The following is a 23,502-nucleotide window of genomic DNA, read 5'->3' as shown; positions in this document are numbered from 1 at the left end:
AATAGTATCTTTCTCAGTGTATGGACTCCTGCGGGAAAAGGTCTGTTAATTATTCTGTTGACAATCATATCAAGACCTGTGTTGGAAGAGTTCTTGCCTGTGGGATTAACAGCAGCATGTGTTCACATAATAGGGAGTGTTTATTTATCATTTAGGGTGCCTAAAATATTTTTACTGTTTTGTTGGGGTTTTTTACTCTAATGTGCATAGCGTTTTCTGACAGAGAATATGCCATTTTAGGATGGATTTGGTCCCAGCTATTTGTATTCATTTTAATTAGAGATTGTCCATTTTGAATACAGTCCTTTAAACATCACATGTATGCTAAAAATTCCACATGGCATTTCAGAAATTATCAGCCTAATTTTGAAAAGATAGATCTTATTTAACAATAAAAAGTTTAAATACTTTAACTGAGGGTATTCACACTGCTTTCTTCCTCCTCTTTAACGGTGCCGGTCTCTCCTCTAGTGCAGAGGAGCTATGGCAGCGGCTCGGTGCCGTGATGTTGGTCCTTCTCCTGCAGGAGTGCGGAAGGCAAGGGCTGCCTTACCACTCTGGTCAAGCGCCTTTGTCTGCCTCTGCTGACCCGGCTGCTCTGTGTTGGCTCTGCAGCAACGTCAGCTAGCTCTGCCCATAGCGTCTGCTGCGCTCCTGCTGGCTGACGTCAGGATGCGATGGCTGTGACCGCCCGGCCGGACGCTCGCCCTTACGCCTCGAGTTCGCCCACAGCCGCTGAGCAACGCAACCACTGCTGCCTGGGCTGCTGCTGCTGCTGCTGCTGCTGCTGCTGCTGCTGCTGCCGCTGCTGCTGCCACTGCTGATACTGCTGCTGCTGCCGCATCTCCGGCGTGCGGCTGGAGCCCATCGCTCCGCACGGCCGGCACCAAGTTAGCCAGGGTGGCTGCAGGCGCGGGAGCACAGCAGGAGCCCTGGAGGTCACAGCAGCGAGGCTGAGGGTGGACGCCAACAAATACAAATCCAAGCCAGCTGGGATTTGTAATGTAAGCAGCGTTTCTAGGTTTCTTTTCCGCTTTGCTCTCATGCTCCTGTTGGGTTTGAGATCATGTATGTGTTTTGCTGTTGATTGCGGAGAAAGGGGGGTGTGTGTGTGCAGTGTTAAAATCTAGGGAGAGACGAGGATTCGGAAGGATTAATCTGTTAGTTTTGATTTAAGGCGATTTTTTTTTTTTAATCTCTGCTCTTCGTGTTTGTTAACACAGCTTTGTCTTTGTTTTAGGTCGGTTAACATTGTAGCCTTTGGAAATGAAAGAGATAGGCCCTCTGAGGACAGTCAGCAGCCAAGCCTGATCTGGAGCTATCTCAGGAGAAGTGCTCTAGTTTCCCAGATCGACTGCAGCTTGTCTGCCAGTCACGTTGGAAACCCAGTTTTTACTGAGTACCAAGCCTCTGTGTTTGGAAATGTCAGACTGGTGGTACGCGACTGTCCTGTCTGGGTAAGAGATCAGTCTCAGTCTTTTTAACTGCACTTAACAGTTTAAGCTGTTTTAATAGGATGAAAATATATCTTAGTTTTAAATTATTTTTGTTATTGAGGGATTTTATTCATATTGTAATTATTCCAAATAGCAAAAGCATATAAAATGTAAGCTGGCAAACACTGCAAAGTCGTAGGTGCTGCACAAGGTTTCTCATTAACAAGCTGCTGCCCACCTCCTCTGCAAGAAGGTGATATTTTCAGCTGTGCTGTTGAGTGAAAACTTTATTGAAGATAATCCAGAGGCAAACAAGAACCTCTTTTTTGTGACATTGTATCACAAGCACTCCATCCAAATACTGATCAAGAATAAAACAAAATGGATATATTTTTTTTTTCTCTAACAAGGAAAAGGCAGTCAGTTTTCTGGCTGTGAAAAATAACAGCTTAGAAAATTTGATATCTTGTAAAAAACTGTGTATGGAGTCATTTTACTTCTGTTATAATGAAAAAATCACATCTTAACATTATTTCCTTTATTTGAAGGTAAATAAAAGGGATTTTGGCACTGTTCCAAGTTGTTTAGCACTTCATTAGTAAGTGAGAGACATTAGTTATCAGTATGAGTAGATCAATGATTACGTAAGAAATTATACTAATAATCTAAATTAAAACATATTTAATGACATTTTAGTAGCCTTAAAAAAAATTAAGCTTAGCAGCTTCTAGAAATTAAAACAATAATCAGTTTCAGCTCCATAATTCTATCTTTAGGTAGATTTTTGCAGCCCTGCAAGGGAAACTGTTTTGGGGATCTCCAGGAATCCCAACAATTCCAGAAATACATATGGTTTGTAATCTTAAAATTCAATAGCTATCCTTCTGCTCTGTGTTTCTCATGCTTTTTTGTCAGCTGCACTTTGCTGACACTGGTTCAGATAGACTGAGGGATCCTGGGTTTAGTCTTTGAAGCTACATATGACCTGCACATGCAGTTTGCTGGAGTCATTGGAGTGGAGCAATGAGTTAAAGCTCCTGAATATAAAATAAGGCAGTATGACTTCAAAGGGTATTTCAGAGGATTGGAGGGTGGGAAGGCAAGCAGGGATAGCTGGAGAAGGGGAAGAAAGCACCTACACTGGAGACACAGTTCGTGTATTTTCATGTTATTATATTTGCATTTGCATTTCTACAAAACAAGGTTCTTCAGTTCTGGAGAATTTATCATTTTTGCCCTTGAACAGCTAGCTTGTTATTGCCTGGGTCTCATACATGTTTCTGAGGCCTCTTGTTCTTTCCCTCTCTCAGCTAAAGGAGGCAGGAGATTTATTACTGGGAATGATGAGGAACAATTGGCATGTTTTGCTTAGTAGAAGACTTCTCAGGTAGATGGACTAGAGGACATTATTTGTTCTGAGTGAAGCTGTCTTCTTGCTGGGGTTAGGCAGAACAGGCTTGTTTCCCAGAATCTGGATGCTTGAGATTTGTTACGTCAGGGTCGTCCTTTCAGGACTGTTTGTCTGGTAGCCTGGGAAAATGGTGCAGGACATTTCTGAACATTAGCTGACATTGCCTCAAGTCATTGACTTTTCTTCATGGAAAAGGATTCTTGCTGCAAGCTACTGAAACATAGAGGTGGTGGTATGGTGCGCCTTGCATTATTTCCACCTCTATCATGTGAGCGTAATGTAAAGGCAGATTTGCATTTAAATGAGATTTGTATCTCATCCAGATTAAATTCACATGATCAAGGCAAGCCAGTCCTAGACATAAAGTTGATAATGAGTACACTGATAGCTTTGAGTCTCCAAATTCAAGGGTGCTCAGCTGCTGGTCATCCTCTACAGCTCAGTCTGGAAAAGCAACATGGATGCAAGTTGATCAAGTAGAGATCCCCAGTGCAAGAAGGGACCCTTTAGTAAGACGAAATGTGCTACAGGGTGAATTTGCTCGTGCTTCAGCCTGCTGCTACATGTTTTCGTCAAGCCAGGACACTGCTCAACTTTGTGAGTCTGCAGAAGGGGTCAACAGCTCAAATGTCTTCCTGATGATACCACTCTTCCTGATGTTATTATGTTATAGGGTATCTTACTGTATACTATATATCTCACATGGCTGCAGTAAAGTTTTCCAGCAGCTTCGAGTGCCTGTGCGCTGATGGGTTGGAGAAACATGGAAGGTCTGGACCATATGGTCAATGCTGCTGTGGCAGGATTGTCCTTTTGGGCACGTGACCAGTAAAGGGCAGCCGTGCTGCCATGGGAGTGTGGTATTTTATAAGATGAAGGTGAATGAAGGTGGCTGCCAAACTGCAGAGCTAGGAGGCAAGGCTTCTTGGGCATGATTACCCAAGGCAATGCCCATCAAGTGTTACAGACAGACATGGGTGAATGGTGTTTCCAACCTGCTGTGAGACTGCTGCTTTCACAGAGTGGCTCCGTAAATATTTTAACTGCCTGTGGGGCTACTATACTCTTTGTTATTGCTTGGCTTACGAAATGACAAGGATAAAATCATGTTTGCCAACATGTAAAAGAGCATCATCATGTTGTGAAAAGCTGTCTTTCGCATGGCAGTTGCTGGATGCAGGATGGAAGTGTTGACTTCGGGGAGCGTATTATTCACGCAGATGAAATGGAGTCATAGAGGTAGGGGTGCAGAGCATACCTTTCAAAATCTGGGGGCGAAATGTCACTGTTCGCAAAACTACATTGATCTTCATGTGGCAGTCACTGGGTAGACCACTATGGCCCACTGTGTCCTGCACTGCTCCTGCAAAGCTGTGTGCTGGTATCTCCCACATGCAGGGGACAGATATACAAGTGGACTCATGTCCTTGTGATTCACATGGCTGGAAAATGTTTTGACAAAAAACGCAGACCCAAGATGAGAAGAGATACAAAGAACTAGGGAAAACATACATGTGTACTAACATCCATGCTGAATACAGTGATCTTATTAGCTGACCAGTTGCTAATGCATGCTCAAGTTGTGCTCTCATAAAGCATATTGAACAAGCATATCCCAGGTTTTCTAATTTGGGGGGTTGGGCATAAACCTCAGTATAGGACCTAGTAACTTAAAAGGAGTAAAGATGCAAGATGAATTTTAAGATTTTCTTTGCAAAAGGTTGCTTTATTTAGCAATCTATATGAGATTTGACAGTCTTCAGGACTGAGTTGCCATTATATGGGCTTGTGTGTAGTTTGCAAAGTCAGTCACTTTACACTAAATTTTCGTATGCTTCTGCAAATGTACAAGCAAAAACCGAAGAAAAAGTGCAGGCAAAAATTGTCATATCTGGTGGCAAGTGGATCTTCCTCAGCTACAGAATGAAGCATAAAACAGGAGCTATAATTCATATGTTGATTAATTTAATTATGATGCTGGAAAATAAGTTGCAGTATTAAAACTTCACTGTGAGTGTCCCCTATTTGCGTTAACTCTCTTGTTCTTTCCTCTCTTACATGGGGCAGTACTATAAGGATATAAGAGTGTTATAGTCCTTCAACTCTGTGAGTATTCTTATGCCCATGGTATCATCCACAGTGTAGTTATCTGGCTTTTTCCTGGCTCAGCGTCCTTGGCACTTCTGATAGCCCTTAATGTTTTCGAAGATAAAGGAATCTGATCCACTTTTTCATTTCATTTATTATTTTTAGAAATCAATATTAATTACTGCTTCAGTACAAAACCATAGCTGGAAACTTTCAAATTTTTAATATGTCTTCCTTTCTCATTTTTAAGCTTGGCTGTCTGAAGTTGGCAGTTTACAACACGTGATCATATCATGATAAGTTATTTTCCCTACTGTGTTCTTTATTTTTGCTCTTTACAAATGTTATTAAATTACTTTATGAGAGGACAACAAAGGACAATGCTAGCGTTTATTTATTAATTTTGGGGGGGGTAGGGGGAGGGTGTCAGTTCAACCAGTTAAAGCTGTTTTGGAAAGCTTTTAGGTGGAAAAACAGAAGTGACATCCCAGGCTTATAGTCTGAATTCCCTTTATTTTTGAAGAAGATCGGGCCTTCTATGCTGCATGTTACTTAGCTTAGTAAGTTCAGGGAGTAGTAAGTGATGGACTGCTGTGGACCTGACTGATTAGAAATTGCAGTGAAACCTTGAAAAAAATGGGGAAAGCTCTAGTATGTGGTGTGGAAAGCATCAATGGGAAGAAGGCTGTGTTAATGGAGAATGGGTCTGTTAATGGAGAGTGGATGTGTAAATGGGTGCTAGAGAGAGATGAGCTTTCCAATATTCCCAGTGCAGCTCTCCTGGATCCTGGGAAATCCCAGGCAAATGGTCGTCGGGGCTTCCTTGTCCCTCCAGAGAGCATTTGCTGTTGTTGCCACCCCAGATTAAGGGTGGGGCTAGGTGGACATGCGGACATTGAGAGCAGCTTTTAGACAGAGTGTGGGCATTGCAAGGGCACTTGTGCTCAGAATTTCACTGCCATTCCACAAAGGCATTCATAAATTATTTTGAACAAAGCAAGTATTGCCCTCTTGAGGGGTCATGTGATTTTGTAGGAAAATCACTTCTTCATTGCCTTCGAAGGCTGTATTTTCAATGTTAATACTTTAGAAGTATGGTTTACTAATGGCAAGAATATATTATAAGACATGTATAATGAAGACGTGCAAGGAAAGAATGAAGCTTTTTTTCAAATAAGTCTGGAGAGGATTAGCAGCAGAAGTATAATTATAATTAATAAGGTCATATTATAATAACCTTAGCTGTACAGTTACTTTTTCCTTTTGTCAATGGCTGTCTTGGGGAGTGGACCATGCCAAGAGCAGGATGCATGACGAGGAGTAGCTGCTACAGGAATTTCATAGGTGGATTTAAGGTTATTCCTGAATCTGAGCTGGTGTTTATTATATGAAGAAATTCCCTCTGTCACTTTTGCATGAAAGCTTGCTTTAAAGGATAGTCAAGAAGACTCCAAGTGCTCTGTCTCAGTGATGCCTTGAGCAAATAACCGTTTGCTGTCGAGGCATTTTTGGAGGATTTTCCCAGCACAGAACAGCAATCTGAGCACTCTGTGCTACGCTTGATGTGAAGTGAAAATAATTGCAAGACCTCTGGAAATATGTGTCCTCTGTTTTTTTAAATATCACATTCATATTCAAGAATGGGCTTTTGAGGGTATTAAATCAAATGTGTGAGAGCAGAGGGAAACTGCACAACAGTGACAGAAAGGGGGGTGTCATGAGACGTTGGGTTGGCGCATTCTGCATTTTTCACTTCTTGATGTAACCAGGGCTGGCCCGTACCCCAGGAAAGTGGGGTCCATCCCCACCAGAGCTTCGTAAACTTTGTTAAAATCCTTCTTGATAGGATGAACAAACAATGCAGTTCTGGCATGGGGCAGAGGCCGAAAGCACAGACTTCCACAAACCTGCTGCAACGTGCAGCTACGCACACCTGGGAAGCTGTTGTAGCCTGCACCATGTTTCCATAGGATTTATTTTCTCTAATATTTAAACAAACAGGTGTATTTGCACACCTCTTCGGCTGTTTTCAGTAAGGATTTTGCTCGTTCTCCCAACACCTGCAGAGATGGAAATATGGCCAGTTGGGTGCAGTATAAGAAAGGTAGGGCAATCACAGGAGGTAATGGCCATATTTTTTTTTGTTGTCCTTTTTTTTTTTTTTTTTTTCTAAAATGTAACTGCTTTCTGATTAGTATTGTTTTCACTAGGAAAAAAAAAGTAACAAACCCCTTTCTGGTTGGTTTATTTTGCTGTATGGTATTCACTTCTCAAGCCACTGTTTTGTCATATGCATGCGCAGGCACGTGCAGACAAACACAAGTGTACTTCAACAAACTCTGTTGAGATTCCCACCAACAAGCAGAGCACTAGAGCTGCCACTGGTTCAGGTTAGGGCATGAAGGGTTTTCAGGCTGGTATTTCACTGGACAATGTTCTGCTTCAAGAGCCTGGATGAGGTGTGGGTCCAGAGCAGAGCGCATGTCTGGGTGTGAAACAGATACATGGTGTCCTGTCCTCTGCTGCTGGTAGGGCTGCTGTCAGGATGGAGCCACAGCCTCAAGCACTTTGGTGTCTTGAAGTTCTGTTCTCTGCTGTCAGTCAGGACTAGATTTATGCTGAAGCTAATCACAGAAGTCAGAGTTGGTTCTTTCCTTGGGCGTGGCTGTGTTCATATTAACACATATGAACACAGCCAGATTTCTGTTAACTTAGAAATCTTCCCAAAATCTTGCTGTTTTGTAAGAGGGAATGGTGTCATAATGCACTGGAGATTAATCTCTGTTGTAAAATGAGCTACAAACCATATACAAATGTAGGACTACATGTAAAACTACTTCTTACTACTACTTACATTCTGTAAGAAGTTTTCATAAACATTTTTTACTATTAATGCTTGAAGTTGTGGTGGAGTTCTTGCATATTTGTGCACCTTGCTGGTGATACTGCTGGTTATCACTTTCCTCACAGAGATGGGTATGTGCAAAGCTGGGCTGGGCTTGGAGACAGGCAGCTAGAAGGAAATTGCAAAGCAATAGGCATGCTTTCTGACTGCCAGCATGGACAAACTAAATAGTCCGTATTATTTTTTTGCTTGTGTTGAATTTTTTCCTTAAACTTTTGCCATGTAAAATGTATACAACACTACTAAAAATTCTCTGTTGAGATCTTCATCAGTTAAAATGTAAGAAAGCTATCCCTTGAAAATTCCCAATTTTTGCCTGAGTGTGTGATCAGGTTTTGCAAATGCCCATCCAGCTGGGTGTCTCAAAGCACTGTAGCTAGAGGTGCTAAATGTGTGTTTATGTGTCAACTTTAAACTGTTAACACAGCCTAAATGAGTCTTTTAAATGCTGGTGGAGATCTTCCTTAGCCTGAATGTAACAGTCTCTAACTGAGCTGACTGAAAAAAAACTCAACCCAAGAGCAGTGCTCTTAAAGCACTTCTCAATACGGTGAATCACAGAATAGCTTTTCTTGATAATTTCTTAATTGTCTGTAGTTTTCTTATTACAGAACAAGAACATCTATTAAAGAAATTAATAGGAATCATATTACACTTTATTTCCTGACTTATTTCTTTATAAAGACAAGACCTAAATTGGGTATGATGTGCACTGACATTCTAGGCAAATATTTACTGACTGATCCACTACCATCAAGTTCATGCTACATCTTGTACTTAGAGAGTTGTAGCTACCTCACCCCAGACTTCAAACAATTATCCTTTTGAAGTGATCAAGAATTTTTCTTTTTTTTTCCACTCTGATAATTTATGTCTCCTTTCCACATCTTTATTTTATCAGTGCTAATTTTCTTTTTTTTGCCCCCAGCTTCTACCTTTGCCTCATGCTGTATTGAAGTGTTACAAAATCTCAGACTGGTTTGGATTGGAAGGGACCTTAAATCTCATCCAGTTCCAACCCCCTGCCATGGGCAGGGACACCTTCCACTAGACCAGGTTGCTCCAAGCCCCGTCCAACCTGTCCTTGAACACTGCCAGGGATGGGGCAGCCACAGCTTCCCTGGGCACCCTGTGCCAGGGCCTCACCACCCTCACAGGGAAGAACTTCTGCCGAAGATCTCCTCTCAATCTCCCCTCTGGCAGGTTAAAGCCATTCCCCCTTGTTCTGTCCCTTCGGGCCCTGGTAAAAGGTCTCTCTTACAAGAGTAAGGTCTCTCTTTACGTGTTGAAAGTCCACAATAAGGTCTGTCTTTTCCAAGACGTGATAGGTTTTTGTTTTGGATTTTTTTTTTTTTTTTTTTTTTTTTTTTTTTTTTTTTTTTGAGTTGGTTTTCAGCTCTCTGGACCAGTTCCATACTTCTGTCAAGAGTTTTCAATTAAACATGTATGCAAAGCTCATTGGTATTTATAAGCTACCTTTAGGTAAAGCAGAAATTATGAAACTATGGTTCTGATGACAGGTAATAACTGTATATTATACGTGGATACAGCACAGTTGTAAATTAACAGTACACCATGTAATTTTAGAGTGTAAGTAAGTCTTATAGCACAGAACAATGACAAACTGAGCATGAAGTAGAAAAAGAAAGTTCAGTTATGTGATTAAAGTCCTTATCATGAAGACACTAACACTTGTTAAATCTATATGGAAGCTCTTGTGAGGCAGATGAAAAATCACACCCAACTGGTGAAACTTGTATTAAAAGTTCATAGCTGTGTGGCATAGTTCTTTCCCTAAAATGTTGTGATAAATAACAGTTTTATATTAATTGCTGCAAACCTCTACCACTGAAGCAGCTTTTCTTTCCTTACTAAAAACATTTGGAAGTTAAGTAATTAAACAGTAAAGTTTTTTTCTGTTAAGTATATTTCTAGATAAACCCTGTTTTTGCTTCTTCCTGAAGAATTCCTGAATTCATAAGAGAGATTTCTTGTTCATTGTAATGAACAGCTTGTTCTCCAAACAAGGAAATTACGAAGCATGAATTCTGCTCTTTGTTGCCTGTCTTCAAATAAGAGATGAAGTTATCAGTTAAAAATACTTCTGTAAGGTTTTGCATTAAGAGCATTGAATGAATTTCACTTTTCCTTTATAGACAGAAAATTCTTGATCAGTGTTTTTTCTGTTTAGGATATATTTGACAGTGACTGGTACACCTCCAGCAGTCTCATTGGAGGAGCTGATATTATTGTGGTTAAATACTCCGTCAATGAAAAGACTTCGTTTCAAGAACTAAAGGACAGTTATGTCCCAATGATAAAAAAAGCATTAAACCACTGCTCAGTTCCAGTAATAATTTCTGCTATTGGTGCAAGAAAAAACGGTATGTATCCAGTCTCCTGTAGTAATAGTTAAAATCTGACTTGGAATTTAGTTTTGCTGTAATCTCAGTAGAAGCCAATTGTTTTTCCAAGTTGCAATTACTTGGAAAAATCCACTCCATCAGGATGACAGCATTATTTACATGTATTATGGTTCCATAGACTGGTGTATTGGCAAGAACATTACGCTTAATTAACCCAGGTGATGAAGGGCGTACTATCCTGCTTTGGCCTCTCCAACAACTCTTCTTGTGGAGCTGTCGCACACAGGGGTTAAATCTAGTCTCTTGGATGAAACAGCGCACATTTGAGTGTATGAGATGAACCCTATGGTTACAAGTTCTCTACTGTCATGTCTCAGGTATCAAATATTTCCAGTGTGTGAGATTAAAACTAAGTCCATCAGCTTGCAACCACTGGAATGGAGAAAGCCTCAAAATTCTCTGGGATGTTGTTGGATGGATGCACACACCAGCCCTTTGGGTACCACGAAGTGCTATATGCTGCTTCATCAACAGAGTAGACCTCTCATGGCAGAGTAGCTATGATATAGATATGGTATAGCTGTGGTATAGCTTATGCACTCACACAATGCCCTGTCCAGGCTGAGCAGTAGTCTGCTATGAGAACAATGCAAATCAATTCTACACTGAATATTTAAAGTTTTTGTTGTATTTCTGTTTAATCAATATGAAAATCACCATCACACAACTGTGTAAGGACTAAATGGACTTACAAGAGTCCAGCAGCTGACATAGGCAAGGCTGCTGAGAACATGTTCACGGTTTGGGTAGACATTAGTAACTCCTGTCTACAACAGGGAAATAAAATTCATAAACAATACCACAGATATCAATAGAACAAACATGCAGACTTTACTCTGTGTTTCCAAATGTTTTGCATTGTTCTTTTGTTGATTTTCGTATGGTCTTTTTACTCGTGGATCCTGATTTCTCTTTTTTTTTCCTAAGCCCTGAATGCAAAGTTTGAGCCTGTAGGTTGTCTTCTACTTTATGAGTTTGACTAAAACAAGTGTTTCTGAGCATCCTTCCTGCTATGAGTGAGAGACATGATGGATGTCATGTAGACTTTTTTTTTTAATGTAAAAATAAATATTTAGCTATATGAAATGTGTTGTCTGTGAATGTAATTCTCAGTTTTCCCAGGATCTGCTTATAGTATACTTATATATACTTTTACTCAGCAATTGAGAAAGAACTGTTAAAGAACTCTATAATAATTACATCTTTATTTTATCCCCTTTAGTAGTTCACTGATAACAATCAAATGTTTTTATGCTTTGATTTATACCGGGGTAATAAAACTGCCATTCTAAAGACAAGCTCTTGCTAAACTAATGCTTGTCTTCCCAACACCTTTTATTACACTTTTTATTTAGACACAGGCTACCACCAGTCTGAATGACTCTGCTATTGGCATTTTCCTTTTCCACTTATTTTTTTCTGCCCTCCTCCCTAAATAATGTGACTGTGGGAGAAGTCAGGCTGTCCAGCTGCCGTTTTGCTTTGGGACCTGGCGGAGCGAACTGCTGTACATACACAGAACCCTTTTGTTTCTAGCAGGTATTTGTGAACACAGCAGTTTGCTCATTCAAACTACTAAGATCTTAATCCTCTGTAGTAGCAAACAGTGCTGCAAAAGAAATAAAAAAAACCCCAAACAAAACTATGTTGTTTCATGTTACCCATAGGTCTGAGCAGAGGAAATTAATGAAGAGCATGCACAGCACATTTGAAAACGCATCCACGGTTGGCAGGTTCTTGCCGGCATTAAGCAAAGTTGAACTAAGGTGGCTAACAGATTTTTATCAGTTAACCGGTATAATCTTAAAATTACCTATTTTGGCTTAAAAAAAGTTTATATAAACTGTGTGTTATTGAACCATATTCCACAGTACGTACATGACTATAACAGCCAGCAAAATTTTCCTTTCCGTTACTTTGTTGCTTAAACGTATTTCCTGCATGGACAGGCCACAATAATTGAACAAATATAAGGGTGGCAATAATGAATGGTAACACCAGCAAGCTAGTACAACATCTCTTCCTATAAGGATAGCTAGACCTTAAACCAATCCTGGTTTCTGGAAGTCCTGCTTGGCTTCTCAGCGTTGGCAAAACCAAATGTAAAATAACACTAATGTCATTTACACTGAGCTTTGTAGAACCAGTAATATTTTGAACTGAGTAATAAGAAGTTGGGTTTGGGTTTTTTTCTGCATATTTAGAGATTTCTTACTATAAAACTGCTGTTTCCATTTCCCTCTTTGTTCTTTTCTAAATAGTACATCTTTCCAATTATTTAAGAAGCTAAATATTCTGGACTATTTGACAAAAATGGCTGGTTTCTGACACTTTTTACCCTAGGAGTGCCTTGTACCTGCCCCCTGTGCACATTGGACAGAAGGAGCTGTGTCACCACTGCTGAAGGAGTTCAGCTTGCCAAGGAACTAGGAGCCGCTTACCTTGAGCTGCACACTCTCAATGACTTCTACATACAGAAGTACTTTGGAGGCGTGGTGAGTGAGACACCAGTGGGTTGAAAGCAGGATGGTACAGCTGATGTTAGGGCTTCAGAGAGGAAGTGGAGGCACACCACAAGCCTTTCCACTGAGGGCGAGTTCCCACTGATGTGAGATTTAGATTGGATTTAAGGAAGAAGTTTTTCCCTGTAAGGGTGGTGAGGGGCTGGCACAGGTTGCCCAGAGAAGCTGTGGCTGCCCCATCCCTGGCAGTGTTCAAGGCCAGGTTGGACGGGGCTTGGAGCAACCTGGTCTAGTGGAAGATGTCCCTGCCCATGGCAGGGGGTTGGAACTGGATGAGCTTTAAGGTCCCTTCCAACCCACATCATTCCATGGTTCTACCTGAATTGGCAGTACAGAGCTTGCTCTGGATTTAGCTACCTTCTAGGAAGGTTTAGGAAACCTATACTACACACTGCAGTAATTTTCCTTCTATTCCTGTCCTTTTATGTTGCTGGACAGGATAATCAAAACCCACCTGTACAAGGCACTTGAAAACCCTATGCCACTTTGAAGACAAGTTCTGTATTGTGTGGATTACGTCCACAGGCCCCATTCAACCTTATTTACTCCATAATATTCTGGTATTTTTAATTTTAATTGCTTAAACTCTCACAACTGTTCTATTGTAAAGTGAGACTGGCAAGACTGTTTAAATGCCTCATTTTTAGTGTATTCTTGTGGTTGCTCAGTTCACAGTCATGACTCAGTCTGCAATCCTGACCAGAGCCTGAGGTCAGCTGCAGCAAAGCTGAGCGAGGCAGAAGCCAAGAGGCTTGTTAAAATGTTCCACCTCTAATGAGCTTCTTGTTCTTCTTCCTCTCTGAAGACAGGAAAGCCCACTGAGCATTTTCTAAATACAGTCTTTCAGATTTATTTGTCTTCACAAAATTATTTCACACTGAGAAATTTTCAGTTTTGTGAAGTGTTTTAAGCTCAACCTATTTTTTTAACCTTTTGATTGCTGCCTGGTAGCATTTGGATTTGAACACAAAAATGCAGGTTTTTTGGCCCAGTAATTTCACATGGTCTTAACAACAGTAAAGACTAGACTCTGTACTGGTGTATACACACAGTGTATTTTCCACGGGATTCGATCATAACTTGGAATATCTGGCACAACAGTAGCCCGTTTTTATTGGATCCATTCATTCCCAATTAAAAAGATGAGAAATGCACTCAACATCTGGGCTGGCCAGAGTATTTTTCTAGGTTTTAGAAAGCACTATATGTGCTACGATAATACCTTGGGTGATAAAAGCATTTAAAACATGCATTAACTTGATCTGAACCACCCTTTGTGCCTCTTTGTTCCCGTAAAAGGGATCATTTCCCCTCAGGTACACTTTTATTGCAGTTACGAAGCTTGTTGCCCACAAAGATCCTGTTGTAATGTGACTTTTTCAGAGGACAAGGTAGCATTGCATGGTTGTGATGGTTAGTTGCAATCTGAAGAGCTTGTATATGGTTTTGTTATTTCCACCTCTTGCACCTGATCATCTTCTATCAAGTCTTATTATTCCGTGTAATTCTGTAATTAGCATCTATGGAAGTTCATAAATTGAATATCTTTGTGCCTGTCTTTTCTGGGAAGACTAAATACAAGAGAATTAACCAAAATAATTTGAAGAAATAGTATTTTAAATTGTGCTGATTCCACACCCATGTGGTGCCTTCTCCTGATAACAGAGCTTTGGGACTCTTCTGGGTGACTGTTCGTAATGGCAGTAGCTTCAGTCCTGCATACAGTACCCACTCATTCTCCTTAGTTTGATGTCTAGCTTGTTCTTAAATAACTAGGATATTTTTAAAAATACATTTTGTGTTTTAGCTGGAATATTTTATAATCCAAAGTTTGAATCAGAAGTCATCTGAAAAAATGAAGAAAAGGAAAAAGACGCAGAAGTGTCATCGAGTTCAACCACCTCAGCTTGAACAGCCAGGTGCTTGCTGATGTCTGGTCTCTAACATCTTTTGTTATGTGTGAAATGTTCTTTGTGCAATTAACATTTTGTATTCATTATACTGTGAGCTGTGCTATCTATCACCAGCTATTCTGGTTATGTTGCTATAGTTGCATCAACCTTTACTGATGATTTAATAAACTTGGGGAGAATTGTATAACAGTATGTAACATTGCAATGGACTTGAATTTCTTTTAGATTAAAATAATAGGGTTAGTTTTCTGGTGCATTTGATGAAATAATGCAGACATGAATTATTAAAAGCTTTACATAAAAGCTTTACAGAAAAAAGATAAAGTCATTACATCATTTATTATTCTTTATTATTTTTCTTTTTATTTTTCTTTATTATTCTACAATATCATCAAGTAATATTTTTGTTTGCTACAAAAAAACTAAGGGAGAGGTATATGCTTCTGCACATGATTTCCTGAGCTCGATTACTGAGCATCTGATGCATTTATTCAGTGAAATAATTACTGGAAAGTGCTGAACTCTAAATATGTAGTTGTCTCCTCTCACATGTTCTAGAAATTCACTCAGATCCCTTAGGTTTGGGATTCATGGGCAAATGTTTCTTTCCAACATGAGTGCCTAAAGAGGTTTTGTAAAAGGAGGGACACCTCTTACTAAACTAAGTATTATTTCTTGTATTTCTCATTTTACTGTACTAGGTATTTTAAATTTTAGAGTATTTTACTAGACAGATTCAAATAGCATAGAAGAAATTTTCTTATCAAGTACTTCTTTCAAAAATTATCCTTCATTTGATCAGGTCTCTGGGAATAGAGTCATACTGTGGTTACCATTTGCTTCAATTCTACATTCTGACTCTTTATCTTTCACAGAAAAAATGCCAATCTTGAAGGGTGAAGCCTCACACTATGACGCGGACCTGCACAACCTGCTCTGCTGCTGCCAGTGTGCGGATGTGGCATTCTACCCCGAGGACCTCAGCACAGTGGTGGAGGCTCACAAGGTCATCCTCTGCTCTGTCAGCCACCTCTTCATGCTGCTTTTCAAGGTGAAGAGCCCTGCAGACATCTGCGATGCCTCCATCATGCGGACGGCGCAGAGCCTCTTCACAGTGGAGGCAGAGGCTGCCTTCCCGCTGGCGCCCCGTGGCATCCCACCCTGCGTCCCGCTGGAGAGGGTGGTGGTGAAGGACTCTGCCTTCTGCTCGTGTCTCCCAGACATCCTCCACTTCATCTATTCAGGTACCCACTGGGAACAGGTCTGGCTACTCATTTCTCATATGGCTGATGTCTTGTGAAGGAGTATCTGCATCACTCTAAGGAATATGCCTTTGCTGTTGGGAGATGATGTTCTTCCTTGACGCTATATCTGTTTTATACCTTGTGTTTATTACAAACAAGGTCTGTATGAAAAAAGAGATAATAAAAATATATTTTATAATTACAAATACAATTTTATTTATAATTTTAATAAAATATAATAATTTATAATTAAAATATGTTATTTATAAATTTGTTTATATTTTTTATTAATTTAATTTCATAGAAATATATTATCTGTCATTCCAGATCTAATGAACAAGCACAATATTTTACTGAATGAAGTCCATAAGCTAACATCAGTAATATTCAAAAGCTTTGGCAAAAAAATCTGGAGCTTGAGAAAGTTTCAGATCCCAGGCTTTTAAAATTCTTGAAATGTTTGCATGTTCTTAAACACACTGATGAGAGTGCAGGGATATTTAAAAACTCAAGCGATTTCTTTTCTGGCTATGTTGCTGCTGAAGAGAAAGCAGTGATAAAAAAAACCCCAAAGAGTGGCTGTCTCATCCCTAGCAGTGTTCAAGGCCAGGTGGGATGGGACTTGGAGCAACCTGGTCTAGTTATTATCTCTGATTATACAGTTATTATCTCGATGATAACTGGTCGAAGTGCAGGTTCTGAAGCTCCGATATGTTGCATGAGTTTTTGCTACCAGCTCAATACAGGCAGTGCCCTCACTTACCTCATGCCAGCTGTCTATTAAAATGGCACTGATAGTTTTCTAACTACCTAGCTTAGGAATCCTCAGGTGAAAGAGAATTATTGTTTTCTTTCTGGAAGAACCTGATACCCTTTTATTCTTTATAAAATATTTTTCAAGTAGTCAGTACATAAGAATATTTACTTTATATTTGTTGAAAGAATTGGCACACTTTTTAATGATGCATTCTGATTTTAACTTTAATTAAATAAAGCACAAATAATTATAGTGTTAGACCTGCATCTATAAAGAAGTTTAGTTGCATCTCTATACTGATACCTGCCTGCCATAAGAAAAGTATTTCTACCTTATTAGCTGAGACATGAACACTGGCTTGTGAAGACTCAAGGGACGCTCTTTCAGCTTTCAATCAGAGTTTGTACCTTGAAAACACCCCTTTCAGTTCCTTCCAAACCAGTATCAAAGAACATAAGCAGTATTTTTTCAATGTGGATGGATTTGTTTATTTTTTTAAATTATTTATTTATTGGTGAGTTGAATAGGGAATTAAACCTGAAATTTCAGCAGGTGATAGATAAATGCAATATCTTCATCTGTTACCATTTACAACTTGTGTCTGCTACCTTTTGTTCACTGATGTTACGTTTTACTTCTGTTTATGTCAACCAAGGAGATAGGAAATTTTGTACAGTCATAGGTGAAGCTCTGCTGTAAGCTGCACCCCCCAAACTGACAGGCATTGCCAGAAGTCATTGCACCGTTTGGTGCCTTTGAGACGTGACAAGGTCTCTCAAAGACACTTTGAGTCGAGGGTTGAGAAGAGATCAAACATGAGGCAGTGTTTTCAGCTTTTCAGGACCACGAATTTATGCCCATGAGGTTATGAACACTTACCATCCCTCTGGTGTATATAGGTGCTGATGGAGCTACAGATGCCCTATGCTGTATGTGCTGTTTCAGACTTTTCTGCGGCAGAATGCCTTCAAGGCTCTGCTTTGTGCTTTATCCTGAGCTTTATCTATCTCTGACTCTTCCTTGCTGTATGGCCCTGGGGATCAGAGCTGAAAGTTAACAGAATGCCCCATAGTGTCTTTCAGACTTTCTCCAACAAAGTGTGTAAGGATAAATCAATTGTTTTAACATTGATCAATACTTTTCATTTTTCCAAGAAATCTATTAGAATCATAGAATATTTTGGGTTGGAAGGGACCTTAAAGAATAAGTATTTAAAAAGAATGTTTAGACAACACCTAGAAGAATTTCAAATATTGAGACACCTAAGGGCGTATCATGGCTTTGACTCCGAAAGCAAGAATAAAAGAAATTCCCCTGCAAACTTTGTGCTGTTTTTAGCTACTGGTACTCATAATACAACTGTGCATGAAGTTTTTCTGGTTTGGTCACCTACGAAGCAATGCGGTGGTGGTGATGCTGGTAGTGTTTTTATTTCCTGAATGTCTACCTGCATTGTGTAGTGATTGAACTGGGGGGAATTCAGAAATTGATTTTGAAAGCAAGGGAGATGGCTAGTCTGTACTTGATTGCATTCTAGTAAAAAGCACCACTGAAGTTTTATTGTGCAAGAATTGCATCTGGCCCTTTGTAAGTACAAAGATCTGGCTGATTTAAGTGCAAAAAATACAGTTTCTGCAGGATCTGTTTGTCATTGGTATAATTTTTTCTCTGCCTGCTAAGGCTGGTGCCTTGTTGATTTATAATCCAACTCTATCTGGTCTTGTAACAGGTGCTTTCCAGTGGGAACGACTAGAAGAGGATATAAAAAAGAAGTTGAAGGATCCAGAAAAAACTGAAAATGTGCTTGAGAAAGTTAAATGTGTCCTGAAAACCCCAGGGAAGGTACATCTAACTCTCTTAGGGTAACTGTTAGTATTAGTTACACTTCAGTTCTTGGGAAATTGGTTTGTAGGTAAGTTTTTCTTGCCAGTCTTTCTTTTAAACTCACTTCAGCTTATGCAGCTTTTACTACTTTATGGGTCGTTGAGAGGCATGTGCAAAATAGAAACACAAGGATGCTGATGTCATGTGCATAATTAATGTAATCAGTAAAAAGCACACAAATAGGTATCCTAAAAGGATCAGTCATATTCACAGCTTTACGCATTGTCTAACATGATTACGTGAGCTATTTCTCATGTAATAGAGGCTGCCCAGGAAAGCTTTGCTTCCCTGAATATGTGCCAAAAGCTGTGCTTCTGCACTAGGTCAGGAGAGCTGGTTTCCCTTACAAATATTGTTATGTGTAAATCTGTCTGTAAGTCAGTATATTTAATTCAGCAGATGACTTCACAGTATAATGTAATTTATGTTGCTTTATGATGTTAATAGAAAATTACAATACAGAATTACTTTTAACAGCCATTTGCTGGTTGAGCTTATACATTCCCTGTTACTATAGAATTTGCACAAAGTATTTCTGTCAGTTTAAACTGGAAATCGTCTCAGACTGTCTTGAGATAACATAGTAGGAAGATCAGAAAGTTACTTAGCTGTTTTAAGGTTCTGATCGTTTGTAGGCCTGATCAGGTTGTAAGCCTGTCAGTCCTAAGTGTCCACAGCTAAAACCCTTGTAGGGCTGGACTTAGAAAGTCCTGAAAACTTTTTAAGATCATAAGCTTGAGTTGTTGTTATCTTTAGGGTTGGCGGGGGGTGGGTGGGAAGGGTGTATGCCTTTGGGGCACTTTTATTTCACATTTGAAATTTTTTGTTCAAAAACAAATAAATAGCTATTTTGCTTGATAAAATTAAAAATTAATAAATCAGGTAAGACTTTAACCTCAATAAATTCAACCTCATCTGAATTTCACTTATCACAATTAAGCAATATAATTTTAATGTTGTTCCCTTTGGTAGCTTTAGATTCCATGTTTAAAGTAAGAAAAACCTCTGCCTGTAGGTGCTGGATGGGGGAGTTTTGTCACAGGTCAGAGAGTTCCAAGGTGAGAGCTGGAGTGTGACCGTAAGAGACAGGGATGCCTTGGAGCTGCTGCACTGTGGGACACAGGAAAATAAACCATGACTGCAAAGGAATGCACATGCCAGGGGCACAGCTGAGTAGCATTCGCAAAAGAACCTAAAGTAGAAAGGAAAAGGTTGTTATTTAGTTTCCCCATATAAATGTTGTCTTGTAACCTTTTATTCTGTGGGCAGTTGTACATGACAGTGTTTTATTAATAATTTATTTTGTAGTTAAACACTATAAAAGACTGCAGATCTCAACAGATGAAACGGCTGTATAATACTTCTCTCAGGCTGTTCTTTAATACACCTGTCCTAGCTGATGTCATCTTCAAAATACAAGGTATGGTACCTCTGCTCCTGGTGACATTGGCTCTGTTGCACCTCCAGCATTTATATTCCTTGCAGGAGAGAGGGAAATGGAGGTGGCTATTTTCTGTTGCACCAGAACTAAGGAAATGTGTATCTGCTTTGCTGTCACTGTGGAGAGCAGCTTTTGCATAGAACTAATGTTTGCCCAATGGATGCTTTGCAGCAGTATTCAATCTCAGTGTGGTTTATCACTGCTGCTCCTGTACCAGTGCCCTTTGCCTGACATGGTAGACTTTGTGCCTCTCTGGCTGGCGTGCATCCCTTGGAGGCTTAGCAAAACGAAGGACGTGCCACAGGAAAGGCTCCTGCAATGGCATAGCACTAAGGTAACAAGGCTACACCAGGGTTTGCACCACAGAGAGTTCCAAGGATGGTGATTTTATTTTAAAAGTTACTTATCTCACATTCCCACCTGCACAAGCACTAGGAGATATCATAGGATCCTGGAATCCCAGATTGGAAGGGACCTCAAGGATCCTCTGGTCCAACCTTTTTTGGCAAAGCATGACCTAGACTAGATGTCCAGCTGAATCTTAACAGTGTCCAATGTTGGGGAATCCACAACTTCCCCAGCAAGATTATTCCAGTGGCTGGTTGTTGTCATTGTGAAAAATTTTCCTCTTGTGTCCAGTTGGAATTTCTTCCGGAGTAACTTGTACTCATTACACCTCATCTTTTCTTTGGGACATCTTGTAAAAAGGGAGTTTCCATCGTCTTTGTAGCCACCCTTTAAATACTGGAACATGGGTATAAGGTCTCCCCGTCTCCCCTGAGCCTTCTGCCCACCATCAAACCTTGGGCAGTTATGGACTCCAGTGGCCACGTCTACACTCATTGCCCTCAGTGAAAAGACTGCAGAAGCTGATTATTGATTCCTCACCACCTTCCCTCTGCCTCTTTCAGGCGTGTGCTGGCTGTGGATGTGCCTTTCTCTACGTTCTAGAGGCTGACAGGGAGTTATATCCCCCTCTTGTGCTTTCTTAGACTTTACTCAGAGCCCTTCTTCCCCCAACATGGGCACCCCTAGAACTGCATGTAAATGTTCTGGGGTTTTGATGACCTACTAATCTAGGTGCCATCAACACCTGCTGTGTTTTACTGCCCTTCTAGATGTTCCCATACCAATCTTCATGTTTCTGTCACAGGCAACTTCTGTATGGTAGGTGATGCCTTCTGAAGGCAGCCTTCAGTCTTGCAGGGGCCTAGATTAGACCTGCCTGTTGCTTAACCCTTCAAGTGTGAAAGGAAACATCTAAATTATTGGGGTTTTGTTGTTTTGTTGTTTGTTTAGTTGTTTTTTTAAAAAAGTCTCTTGAGATGATGGTAATTACCTAGTCCTCATTGTGGCCAGGATAAAAAAGATGTAGGGAGCAGAGGCTGGCTTTCCATGCTGACTTTTCTGTAAGAGGCTGTTAAGTTACAAAGATAGGTGGTGGTGTTCCATAGGTCTGCTCACAAAGATGCCAAGTGCTTCTCGGCAAAAGCACGGGCAGGAGCCATGCAGGTGAAACCATCTTCTGTTCCCATTTTGCCAGCAAAAGATGTGCTGGGTGCATCAATTTGCTGCAGTGTCGTGGCTGATTTTTTTTCTGGAAATTAAATGCATTCACCCTTTAAGATCAAGGAGGGAAGAAAGTGTTGTGTGATTTGTGAGAATGACATAGTTTTTTAATGCTAACATTTTTCTTGATGTGTCCACACTCGCCCTTCGCACAGAAATGGTCTTTTCGGATTAGACAATTGTTTAATTATTTCTAGCTTTAAATCTCAGAGCCAAATATGAAGAATTAGTCCTTCAAACATATGCACATGAGGACAAGCAGATTCTTTCTAGATACTACGTTCAATATGCAGAAGAAAACAAAAAGATCTTTGAAAATGAGAACAAAATACTGATGTTGAGTTTAATGAGATGAACAATCATCTCACTGTCCCACTCCTGAGAGGGGCTTTGTGAGGAGTTGATTAAACCATGCCACCACTATGTATTTTGCAGAAAAAAACCCCAACCCTGCCAAATGGATTGACAAGTAGTTAAAAAAAATGTGCTTATCCAGTCCTAAAATGTGAACTGGTGTTCCTAATGTTTGATATGTCTTCCAAGCCTTTTTCTCTTAATTCATCAGCCACAATAATTGTATTAAAATTAAATAATTAGTAAGAGAAACTGAAGGCTTTAGAAGGCTAAAGTCTTAGGCTTTTAGATATCAAAAATTATATTGGATCTGGCAAATGTATTTTCAATTCTTCAACTAATTCCTTGAGTATTGGGGGTTGCTTTGAGCTTTCTGGCTTACAGAAGTACTTGGGAGTCATTGAATATGGGAGCCTATTATGTCTGTATAAAGACTGATAATGTGACTGAACCTCCTAATTAGTAGGTAAATATCCAATTGCATACACATACGCAACTGCATGCATAACTTAAATCACATCTGCATCGTGTAATGCTCATGTTACGTGCGTGAATATATAATACCATTGACATGTTCTCTCTATATGGAAATACATAAATTTTGTATGCCACCTTTGGAAACAGAAGCACAGGTGAACAGAAATAGTACAAAAATGAAAAAAATGACAGATGTTTTCAAGGAATTAGGTAGGTGGTAGGGTTGTGGTTGAGGAGGAAATGAAGACAGTAACTTCTGTATAAGTATTTGCAGTATGTTTATCTTGCGTGTCAATTGATCTATTTATTTTAATTTTGAATAAAACATGTACATCCAATTGTAAACTCTAGTTCTGTCTTTGGCTGCTATCCTGTTTGGCCCTTTCTTGTGAACAGGACCACTGAGTTCATCTGGGCTCTGCAGAGGTCCGAGGGTAGGTGCTGGCAGCTCAGGCTGTCAACATTTTCATTAAGAGTCTGTAAGACATCTACTACCAAGGCTGTTAACCTTAGAGGTCTTCCGGATGTTGTAAATGCAAAGTAAATGATAAAGTAAATTATTCACTCACAAATATTAAAAAATGGAAACATTTCTAGAAGAAATTATCAGCATTATTTTTGTAAGACAACCATCAGGAAATTCACTTAGGCAAAATACTTAATCTGGTTAAAGTCATACTTACTTAATGGATTTAAAGGAGTTTCATCTGGGATAATTTGCCTTTCTCTGGTTTCTGTGGTTATGTGAAAGTTTGACTTTTGAAACATGCATTCATTATCAACAGGATTGCTGAGGAATGCAAATTACTCATTTGCATAATAATTCACAACACTGCATATTTATGCAGTGGGCCAGAGGTTCAGTTTCTGTAAATTGATGTAAGTACAGTGGCATCTGATTTTTCCTAGTTAAAAGCCTATTTCTGACTGATAAAAGTTTGCCAGATTTGGGGAACTTGGTGTTGGGAGCAGGTTGTCATAATAAATTTGGTATTTCTTTTTCCTTTTTTTGCTGGCTATGAGGCAGATGTAAAATCTTGACTGGTATAAAGTGGGTGTGTTATTAGTTATCTGT

At 39.8% G+C, this 23,502-nt stretch overlaps 1 protein-coding gene across 2 annotated transcripts in view; it reads left to right on the top strand.

Moving 5' to 3' along the window:
* The first annotated feature begins 501 nt into the window (after positions 1-501).
* Positions 502-23,502, top strand: part of RHOBTB3 (Rho related BTB domain containing 3) — a 31,039-nt gene continuing 8,038 nt past the window's right edge. Inside the window, exons 1-8 of one of the 2 annotated variants that reach the window (XR_003989277.1) lie at positions 502-1,004; positions 1,241-1,457; positions 10,032-10,224; positions 12,610-12,761; positions 14,596-14,707; positions 15,577-15,945; positions 18,432-18,544; positions 19,895-20,006. Coding sequence is in view for 1 of the 2 variants with exons in the window: in XM_030470935.1 (XP_030326795.1) it covers positions 1,003-1,004; positions 1,241-1,457; positions 10,032-10,224; positions 12,610-12,761; positions 14,596-14,707; positions 15,577-15,945; positions 18,432-18,544; positions 19,895-20,006 (1,270 nt within the window). In the remaining variant the exon portion in view is untranslated. The remainder of the gene's footprint in view (positions 1,005-1,240; positions 1,458-10,031; positions 10,225-12,609; positions 12,762-14,595; positions 14,708-15,576; positions 15,946-18,431; positions 18,545-19,894; positions 20,007-23,502) is intronic. The other variant, XM_030470935.1, reaches the window with a different exon arrangement.

This window comes from Strigops habroptila, chromosome Z (assembly GCF_004027225.2).
Source record: "Strigops habroptila isolate Jane chromosome Z, bStrHab1.2.pri, whole genome shotgun sequence".
NCBI lineage: Eukaryota > Metazoa > Chordata > Aves > Psittaciformes > Psittacidae > Strigops > Strigops habroptila.
Note: the sequence above shows the minus strand (reverse complement) of the source record. Positions and strands in the feature narration are given on the sequence as shown.